Source organism: Solea solea, chromosome 5 (assembly GCF_958295425.1).
Source record: "Solea solea chromosome 5, fSolSol10.1, whole genome shotgun sequence".
NCBI lineage: Eukaryota > Metazoa > Chordata > Actinopteri > Pleuronectiformes > Soleidae > Solea > Solea solea.
The window spans coordinates 252,281-263,519 of record NC_081138.1 but is presented as its reverse complement, the minus strand read 5'-3'; the positions used below and the strand labels follow the sequence as shown (position 1 = coordinate 263,519).

General features: G+C 41.2%; 1 protein-coding gene across 2 annotated transcripts; it reads right to left on the bottom strand.

The window, feature by feature from the left end:
* Window positions 1-1,613: 1,613 nt before the first annotated feature.
* On the bottom strand, window positions 1,614-9,784 carry LOC131459742 (transcriptional repressor CTCF-like). Of its 2 annotated transcripts, none has more exons than XM_058629816.1 (13): window positions 9,628-9,784; window positions 7,530-7,796; window positions 7,242-7,424; window positions 6,780-7,146; window positions 6,502-6,672; window positions 6,250-6,383; window positions 6,051-6,171; window positions 5,627-5,776; window positions 5,240-5,400; window positions 4,980-5,162; window positions 4,749-4,899; window positions 3,103-3,270; window positions 1,614-2,818 (listed from the first exon to the last, which is right to left on the bottom strand). In XM_058629816.1, the coding sequence occupies exons 2-13, from the start codon at window positions 7,776-7,778 to the stop codon at window positions 2,544-2,546; spliced, it is 2,313 nt and encodes a 770-aa protein (XP_058485799.1). In that variant the 5' UTR covers window positions 7,779-7,796; window positions 9,628-9,784; the 3' UTR covers window positions 1,614-2,543. The 2 variants fall into 2 exon arrangements, with proteins under 2 accessions (XP_058485799.1, XP_058485800.1); XM_058629817.1 differs by having other exon boundaries at window positions 1,614-2,815.
* Between the last annotated feature and the right edge of the window lie 1,455 nt (window positions 9,785-11,239).

Genomic DNA, 11,239 nt, shown 5'->3' with positions numbered 1-11,239 from the left:
ACATACAGTTACTAATACTAACACATGAGTATATACATATTACATATACAGTAACTATTACTAACACATGAGTATATACATATAACATATACAGTTACTATTACTAACACATGAGTATATACATATTACATATACAGTAACTATTACTAACACATGAGTATATACATATTACATATACAGTAACTATTACTAACACATGAGTATATACATATTACATATACAGTAACTAATACTAACACATGAGTATATACATATTAAATATACAGTAACTATTACTAACATATAAGTATATACATATTACATATACAGTTACTAATACTAACACATGAGTATATACATATTACATATACAGTAACTATTACTAACACATGAGTATATACATATTACATATACAGTAACTATTACTAACACATGAGTATATACATATTACATATACAGTAACTATTACTAACACATGAGTATATACATATAACATATACAGTTACTATTACTAACACATGAGTATATACATATTACATATACAGTAACTATTACTAACACATGAGTATATACATATTACATATACAGTAACTATTACTAACACATGAGTATATACATATTACATATACAGTAACTAATACTAACACATGAGTATATACATATTAAATATACAGTAACTATTACTAACATATAAGTATATACATATTACACATAACTATTACTAAAATATATACATATTACATATAACTATGACTAACCCTTACTTTGTGAACACATGAATAAACAGTCCTTGAACTAAAGTATTATTGCAGTCTATGACATCACTTACTTTGAATATATTTTAATATGAGACTTTTATCTCCCAGTAAATGTAATTATGGGATGGATTTATTGATCAATCACAATTCATGTAAGAGTCTGATTTTAAAGATTTGAAACCTTTTGATTTATGGACTGTGGTCAAATTTATATTGGGACAAAATAAACATGAATTCACTCATTCATAGACAATAAAAGAACCAGATATTATTATTATTATTATTGTTATAATCATAAATGATGATGTAAATAAAGGCATACTTTACACACTGATGAAAAACCACTGACTGCAGCCATGTTCATTTACTGCTGCTCCTGATTCTGCACTGAAAAGAAAAGCTGTTGAAATCATTCAAAGTTAAAAAGCCAGACTGGAGAAGACAAGAGCAGCTGTTTGCTGCTCATCTGTTGACACAAACAGTGTAAGAGAAAATACTGAATATGATGGAGATTAATGGAATATCATGAAACAAAGCACGTCACATGATGCAAACTCATGTGAGATGATGATTCACCATGTTCATACGAGTTCACTCAGACACTGAATATTATTATTACACTAAATAACTTCACAGCTATGAAAAGAAAAACATTGTTAATATAAAACAGTTTGTGGAGTTCAAACAGGATCAATAAGTTTATTAACTTCGCTCCACTTGGATCAATATTCAACCACCTGAGATCATGTCAGTTTGTCATCAGAGCATCTACTGTAACCATGGCAACAGTGTTTGTCATATCACACAGTAACTGCACGAATCACCACCGCCGCTGCAGTCTCCACAGACAACCAAATAAAGAACAGAAACCTCCTCTATTATCTACATATATCTGAGTTTATTCATACGAGCCAAAATGAGCGACTTGTCCGTTGAGTCTGAATCTACCTGAGCCACACCTGACCAAAGGTAAATACAGGAGTCATTCGATACCATGTCAAATCCCCAATTTAATAAAATATAGTTGCAAGCAAAATACACTGATAATTCAGCCGATTTGGGTTAAGAGTGAGCAAAGTCATCTTTGTGTAACTGTGACTCCACGTCTGAAAAGATTAGAGCTGCAGAAACCTGCAGAAACCTTCAAGTCTAACTTTTTATTGGTTGTATATTCATACATCTGCTCTCGTCTGTCACAGGTAAAAGCTGCTATGTTGCATTTCCAATCATACAAAAAAGAAAAACATCAACCCAAAGTGGAATGGCTACACAAAGGAGCAATACATGAGTTTTTCTTGCACTTATCAGAGACAAAGTTTAGTACATGAGCATCATCTAAGGAGGTTAGGATAATCACTCTATTTAAGCTTTGAAAAACAAATGTGCTTAAAAAGGATCTACTAACCACAGAAAAGAACCCCCCAAACAAGAATAATAAAAAAACATTCAAACAGTTTTAAATCTTTAAGTGGCTGTGACTCACGTCAGCGAGGTCCTGCACACAGGAACTAACATTTATGTTTAGGTACAAACTGAGAGGAATGAAAAACTCTTCAGCACAAAGAAAAAAACAAGTCAATCAAAGCCACTTAAAGTCACATGTTCTGAAAGAAAACCCACACTTTTCAGGTCATGATTAAGTCTTTGCTGCGATACAGGATTAAAAATCAAAATATTAAATTACAAGAGTGATGTTTGTTTCTCTGAACAATAAAAATGTCCATGATTCTAAACGCAAAGAATTAAAATGAAGACATGGTCGAGGGTTTGAGTTTTCAGGTCCATCACCGGTCCATTACCGGTCCATCACCGGTCCATCATGCTGAGGATCATCTCGGGGGTCAGATCTCCGTTGGGCGGAGCCTCAGACAGTTGCACCACCTCTGCACTTCCTGCTTCCTGGGACAGCTCCTCCATCTCAATGGTGGACTTCTCTCCACCGATCACCACCTCCTCCACTGCGCCCTCAGCGTCGTCCTCCTGGTCATCTTGTTCACCTCCCACTTCCTTCTTTACGATGATGTCATCGACCTCACCGGTGGCTTCATCCTCGACGCGGATGATGGCGGCAGCAACAGCTGCTGAGAAAGTTTCAGGTAAGGACTGTGATGATGATGATGATGATGATGATGATGATGATAATAATAATAATAATTATGATGATTCAGTGGTTAACAGACACACTGCTGCTGCTGTGGTCTGACGTTCTCAACATTTGCATTTTGATTGACGCCGGGACAAGTTCACCTGCTGACTGTTGTATATTTTCCTCTAAATGGAAAAATCATTTTACAAAATGGACACAAAGTGGATGTTGGAGAAGAGACAATGATCTCCTCAGGTTTACTGATGATAAAAGTCTTACCAGCTGGTTTGTTCTTGGGGGGTCGTCCACGTTTCCTCTTGACTGGAGGCTCCACAGGTGCTGGGATGGGGACGACAGGTGGCGCCTGTTCCACATCCATCTCAGTCAACAGCACTTCTTCTTCCTCCTCGTCCTCCTCATCGTCTTCTTCCTCGTCCACATCACCCTCTACATTTGAAAGAGGACACGTGAACTCCACATCAGCTTACCTTTCAAAAATCTTTTACACATTAAAGGGGACATATTATGCGAAATCAACTTTTTAACCATTTCAATACTTATATTTGGGACTCTGGAGGCCCTAGCAGTCGCCAAAGTGTGGAAACAGAATACTCAGTCCTTTTTTCGTGGTGCCCTTTAGTGTAAGTATAGGCGATAAAACACGCCATGTTGAATTCCCTGCGCTTTATGACGGCAGCATGCGCATTTCACCGCAAATGTTACCACCCACCAGTAAGTTTACCTCGAGAGCTCCACCTTAGCTCCACCTTAGCTCCACTATGTTCCTATAAAATGCGAGAGTGCAGGCGAGGGAGGAAGAGCGGTATTATGTCAACGCGGAGGGACAAGTGTGCTGTTGGTGGCTGCACAGTGGAGCACAGTGTTTTACACAAACTTCCAGCCTCAGAGGATTTTATATATGAAGCTAATGTGCCGGATAAAGTCAGCAAACGTGTGTTTGTGTGTTCGCACCACTTCACATCAGACTGCGGCCAGCGGTCGCCGTATTTAGTCAGCGAACGTATTTCACCGACGTACAAACACACACATTCTGTAGAAAAGGTCAAATAGAGGTCATAACTGACCATTCTGACACGTCCTAATTAAAGATATTAGTTCAGTACGTCCTCCATGACCGGAGCACAGACTCAGTCTGATACAGTCACATACAGCGGTGGCGATCAGCGGTGCTGTCCCTAAGTGTTTTTAACTGATTTACAGTTGGACAGTGTTCGGCTTGATCCTTGTGTCGGACGTCTCTTCCTGTGACGACACTCTCGCTGCCATGTTGATATTGTCAGAGAACTAGTGGAGGGAGGGGGAGAGGAATGGAGCGGAGGGAACAGGAGCTGAGCGAGTGAGCGCAGTAAAAAGGACAAATCAGAAACCCCCTGGAAGAAGTGGGTGTGTGTTTGCCTGTGCTACATTTGCATATAAAAGGGACCATGCACAAAACTGAGTGTTCTGAAAGGGGCGATTTTGGCAGGGTTATTGAACTGCTATGGTGCTTCATCCTTATGGTATTTTGACCAAAACATGTCACTGACATGTTCATTAGGACACCAGGGAACTATTTTAACTTGGAGAAATAGGGTACTTTAACACTTTAGTCAAGAATCAAAGATCAGGATTCATGAGTGAAAACCACTCCTCACATTTACAAAAAACATTTCCTGATGAATATTTAATGCAGAATTTGAAGCTAAAATTAAACCCTCACTTTTTAAAATCATTGAAGCCTTTTGAAAACATTTTGAAGGTTAATGACGACCACACAAACTAAACAGTGAATAAACAAAACTACTGCATGGCTCAGCACCAACACCAAGTGTGCTGATGCATTTACTGTGTGTGACACGCGACAGTTAAAGACGCTGCTTTAGTGAACACTTGATCTGATTTATCCGTGTGATTCTAACCAGCACCTGTGTCGTCGTCGTCGTCGTCATCGTCGTCGTCAGCCCTGGTCTGCATCTTCCTCTTCCTGCCACGACGACCTTTTTTGGGTGTTGGAGTTCCGTTTTCTTCTCCACCACTTTCACCTGTGCAGCCATCAGCATGACGCAGCATCGTGTTCTGTGGAGCACAAACACAACTTTGATGAGTGAGTGAGGCACCCGAGAAGAACCTGCTGACAGCTCTGAGCTCAGTCTTACCCTGCGGGTAAACGTCTTGTTGCACTTGCTGCAGGCAAAGGCCGTGGGGATGTAGTGAGGATCATGGTAGCGTTTGAAGTGCATGTCCAGAAGCTGCTTCTGCCGGAACGTTTTCTCACACTGGCTGCAGGCAAACGGCTTCTCGCCTGTGTGTGTACGCTTGTGCATGACCATATGGCGTTCCTGTCAAACAACAGATAAATGAAGCCGTTATTAAATGATTATAACGTTTGTAACATCCTCAGAATACAACAACACACCTGTCTGCAGCAGTAGTCGCAGTGTTCACACTTGAAGCGTTTCTCATTCTTGTGAGTCTTCTGATGTTGAATGAGCGCGTAACGCTCGTGAAACACTGCGTCGCAGTAGCGACATTTCTTCCCCGTCTCAATAAAAGAGTGCTGCTTTCGTAAATGAACACCTACGACAGAGACGGCAAAGACGTGAACATTAGTCACACTAATGTCATTCCTACTCTGCTAACATGAAATAAGCAGAGAGAGGTAGAGGGAGCAGCATGAGCGCGATGAATGTACGGAGCGGTGCACCGACATTACCGCACACGCGCTCCGCTCACGTGGAATCAGGTGCAGCGGCGTATGAGAGGAGATTTATGAACACACAGAACTAAATCATGCTGGACCTACCGAGGTCACTCTTGCGAGCGATGACAGTATCACAGTGTGGGCAGTGGAACTTTGCCACGTTCTCCGTGTGTTTCTGCAGAATGTGCATCTTCATGGTGCCGCTCTGTGTGAATCGGGCGTGGCAGATGTAGCACTCATACGGCTTCTCACCTACAACGGAGATCAGAGAATATACAGTACTGAGCTTTTATAAGCAATGCTATCATGACCATATAGTACAATTATTTCTCAAACATGTAGAAAGTACAGGAAATTTAAAATAACGTCAGACTGAACCTCCATCACATGTGACACCAAGCATGAGTCTAGAAAGACGTTACCAACACACAGATGAACATGCCTCAGTACAACGATCCAGTGGATAAACAGGCTTATTGTCGTTTTCTCTGAGCGGCGTTGTTTTGACCTAATGAAAGGATCTTACCTGAATGTGTCCTCATGTGTCTCTTTAGCTTGTAAGTGTCTCTGCTGGCATAACTGCAAAGACTGCACTGGAACGGTCGCTCCCCAGTATGAGAACGGATGTGTCTCTTCAACTTGCTCACCTGGTAAGAGAAAAACAGAAAGATTAGCGAGGGAGACGCAGGGATGTACTGGTTAGTAGGTCGGTGCAGATGACTTACCTCCACACTGCAATAATCACACATGGAGCACTTGAAGGGCTTCTCGTGTGTGTGCTTGTAACGACGATGACGCACCAACTCGCCGCTGGTCACAAAGGCCATGTCACAGTCTGTGCATTTATGTGGCCGAGTGCCTAAAAATGTTAGAAAATAGGAATTAAAGTAAAACAGTGAGTGCATTTACCATTTCATTTGAGTTATTAATGTTTAATGGTAAGTGCATCAGAGTCTAAGGTGAAAGGTAGTAATTACCTGTGTGTGTGTTCAGGTGGTTTCTCAGCAGGGTGACGGTTCTGAAGGCCCTTCCACACAGGTGACATTTATGAGGTCTCTCGTCTGTGTGGCTCTTCATGTGTCGGTCCAGGTTGGAACGTCTTGGACAGGTGTAGCTACACAGTTCACATTGGAAGGTCTTCTTTACACCTGGGCACAAAAACAGGGGAAAACCGGTTTAAAACTCTGGAGAGGTACATCTTTACAAGTGTAACAACTAACCTTCTAAGATCAAATTAAATTCATTAAAATCCAACCTTTTTTCTTGATCTTGGTGGGCTTCGGTGGCTTCATGTTGCCCACAACCTTCTCAGCATTGACCTCTGACAGCAGCCCTTCCTGCTGCTCTTCTTCAAAGTCGTACACGGAAACATCCATGTCGCGATCGCCCTCTGCATAGCGTAGGCGGCTCTTCTTTCCTTTCTTTCCTTTCCGGATAGAGGAGATGGGCTGAAAATCTGGGTCCTTAGACCATTCTAGGTCTTCTTCCTGAGCCACAGGTGGTTCTATGTCTGCTGCCTCCTCCATCTCCTCCTCTTCTACTGTGTGAAGCTCCTGATGGGCTGCTCCAAGCTCCTCCTGCTCTACAGTTTCCACTTCACCATTAGCACCCACTTTTACCACCTGAAGACAGAACATCAAAAGGTCCTCTTTTGAACACACTTTTCACTACATGACAAAAAAGGAACTCTTGCTGAACGCAGTTTACATTTTCTCACCTGGAAGCCTTCAGGCAGGGGAAGAGTGTGACAGATCACTGGCTCGGAGTCCTTGTTAGCAGCTGAGGCGTCGACGTAGGTGGCCTGGAGCCCCTCTACAGTCGTCGTGGTGACTGGTACCTGAACCAGTTGAAGCTGACCAAGGCCTAATGCTGCACCCGCCTGCTCCTCCATATTCACCACCTGCAAAAGAACAGGTTAATCCTTTCAGTTTGAGCAACTGGCAATCATATTTTACAACATTACAGCCATTCACACACACGCTAATACTTCTGAATCTGTACCAACCTGGAGCGTGATGATCTGTCCCTCGTCTCCACTGGTAACCGTCATTGTGCCACCTCCCTCCAACACCTCGGTCTTCATTTGCAGTAAAGTCGGGTCAAGAGCGTCCATTACCATCATCTCCATGTTACCAGCCACCTCCCCCTGTTGAGCTATGGTTGTCAAGGCATCTCCATCCTCTGACAGCACCTTTCCATCCGAGGTCAGGACAGCAGTCTGAGGGGTATCCATGGAAACAACCTCGCCCTCCATGGCAATGGGCCAAATTACCTAATAAAAGCAGACAAATATTGAACAAAGAGGTGAGCAAGGCCTATGTTGGTAGAATTAGGGACATTATATTTGAACTCATGCTCAATCAACATAAGTCAATACTAAAATGTACCATTTAGATTGGATTGTGTAACACATTGAAAAAAACGTTCCAATGCACTGTGTTAGTATTCTAATGTGCAAATAGAAGCAGTAATAATTAAGGTTTGCAAACATCACACACCTGCGGTGTCAATAGAGAAGAGAAAAATAGAGCAACAATCCACTTCTAAATGACCTAGACTGAGGTTGCCCATCATGGTCATCTATTAACACAAAAACTACAGCAACATAATACTTCAATGTGAGAGGATTATTCAAACTAAAAGGATATTTGTCATCGCGTTTTCAAATGCTGTGAGCCTCGGTTTTAACTACATTTAATTTCACTTGGGGTGAAAACTGAGAGGGTTTTTGTGACAGATCATTAAAGGGCCATTTATTAGTTTCATGTGTATTTGCCTCCTCTGGTAACATTGTTGATTTCAAACTGGCTGAAACTCGCATTTCTGATGATAAATGCACTTGGTGACTAAAAGCGTGATCTCCCACCCAACATACTTATAGTATACCAAAGAGGAAATAGTGCAACTTAACCAGTGGTATCATATAAACATTTGTCATATACTGTTAATTCACATTTCCATTTGATAACACTTTGTACTTGTATTGAACCGAATAAAAATATAAATAATCGACTCCAACAAGTACATGTCAATTTAAAGTGCATTGTCATTCATCAATATATAAAATGACTTCTCACATAACACAAACGGTCTGTGACAAACCGTTTGTTAAATAAACAATGAACTAATAATTGAAACAGGTGTTATTTCTGATAACGTTCTAATTGATACCAATGTCAGACAAATGTAATGTCAGTAATGAGGTAAGTAAGTTAGCTGTATATGTATGTTACATAAATGTTTAACCTTGTGCTAGTTTTGTTTGGCCAATAACTGGGGTTAAACTTTTAACAGGACATTATCACACTGTCTGGGTCCGTGTTGGCACAAAGACATTACACTTTAAACTCTAGTGTGTGTTGATTTTACAGAAGCCACGATACAGGCATCGCAAATCTCTACAGCGTGGATCGGCCTAATATCGTGCAGCAACATTTTTAATGTTGCTTTAGTTTAAGTTCATAGTCCAACTTAAGTGCAGCCGCTTCAATGAGCATAGAAACCGAGTAAATGTACTCATTACTTTTAAGATGTGCAATCCCATAATGTTCAGCAACGAGGCCAACTTTGAACAACTGAAGTCTTCCTTCGATATCGACAGGGTTCACTTGTTTGCTTCTATCAGAAATGACATGCAGTCGATCGATCACTCCGCGCCTCTACAACTTGTTCATCCATAAAAACATGTTAGGTTTAACCCGAGTATTTCACACAGTCTGAATGCTCGTGTGTAGTAAACTGGACTCAACTACTTGACTCGTGATAGTTGGTGAACTCGGCAGGCGCGACTGAGTGAAAACAGGAAACAAAGAGCACGATAAGATGGACGTCAGGCCCCAACTAACTTTAAACAGATACATGTGTAATCCACCCACCCCCGAGCGAATATCGCCCCATAACTGCCGCAAAACGCCGACATTATCAACTGGGACGTGCAGTTGCAGTTTATAGATGAATTTAGTGCATTTTGGATAACGATAGAGGGAGACAAACACCCCCCGCCAACCGCCTGGCCGGTAAGCCCTACCGTGACACCTAGAGGCCGGCGACGGCTCCTACAAAAACCTTTCCGTATTTGGACGCAAACAAGCGACTTTACTTACGACTGGCGACTTCTTTCCCCCGTAATATTAGCTCGGTGTCCCGCTGCAGCAGTCCGCCTCGTCGGTCCCGCTCTTCTCGTTGGTGCTGCGCGGCGGCAGAATATTTTTCTCCCGCTCCCGCAAGAGTGGGCCTAACACAAAATGGCGGTCAGTAAGAGCTGACGCGGCTGCGCGAACTGAGGGCTCGGGGGAGTGTAGGGGCGTGGTGGAGGGAGTGAAGGGGCGTGGTGGAGCCGAGCTGAGGAGAAGAGGAGCAGAGCCAGGATCAGCGCGCCACATTTGAATTCACCAGGGGGCGTGGAAACATGGCGGAAACATGGCGGACCGAGGAACAACAACGAAGCAACGGAAAGATTCCATTTTAGATTTATGAGTCTACGCAGTCACACTCTCAGTCACACTCTCAGTTATACTCACAGTTGTACTCACAGTTGTACACAGTTATACTCACAGTAATACTCAGTCACACTCTCAGTCACACTCTCAGTCACACTCTCAGTCACACTCACAGTTATACTCACAGTTATACTCACAGTTATACTCACAGTTATTCTCACAGTTATACACAGTTATACTCAGTTATACTCACAATTATACTCACAGTTATACACAGTTAGACTCACAGTAATACTCAGTTATACTCACAGTTATACTCACAGTTGTACACAGTTATACTTACAGTTATACGCAGTTATACTCACAGTTATACACAGTTATACTCACAGTTATACACACAGTTATACTCACAGGGTTATACACAGTTATACACACAGTTATACTCACAGTTATACACACAGCTATACTCACAGTTGTACACAGTTATACTCACAGTTATACACAGTTATACACAGTTATACACACAGTTATTCTCACAGTTATACACTGTTATACTCACAGTAATACTCAGTTATACTCACAGATATACACAGTTATACTCACAGTTATACACACAGTTATACTCACAGATATACACAGTTATACTCACAGTTATACACACAGTTATACTCACAGTTAGACTCACAGTTGTACACAGTTATACTCACAGTTGTACACAGTTATAAGCAGTTATACTCACAGTAATACTCAGTTATACTCACAGTTATATTCCCATTTATTCTCACAGTTATAAACACAGTTATACTCAGAGTTGTACACAGTTATACACACAGTTATACACAGTTATACACAGTTATACTCACAGTTATACTCACAGTTATACACACAGTTATACTCACAGTTATACTCACAGATGTACTCACAGTTATACTCACAGTTATACACAGTTATACTCACAATTATACTCACAGTTATTCTCACAGTAATACTCAGTTATACTCACAGTAATACTCAGTTATACTTGCAGTTATACACAGTTATACTCACAATTATACACAGTAATACTCACAGTTATACTCATAGTTATACACAGTTATACTCACAGTTATTCTCACAGTTATACACAGTTATACTCACAGGTATACACAGTTATACTCACAGTTATACACAGTTATACTCACAGTTATACACACAGTTATACTCACAGTTGTATACAGTTATACTCACAGTTATACACAGTTATACACACAGTTATACTCACAGTTAAACACACAGT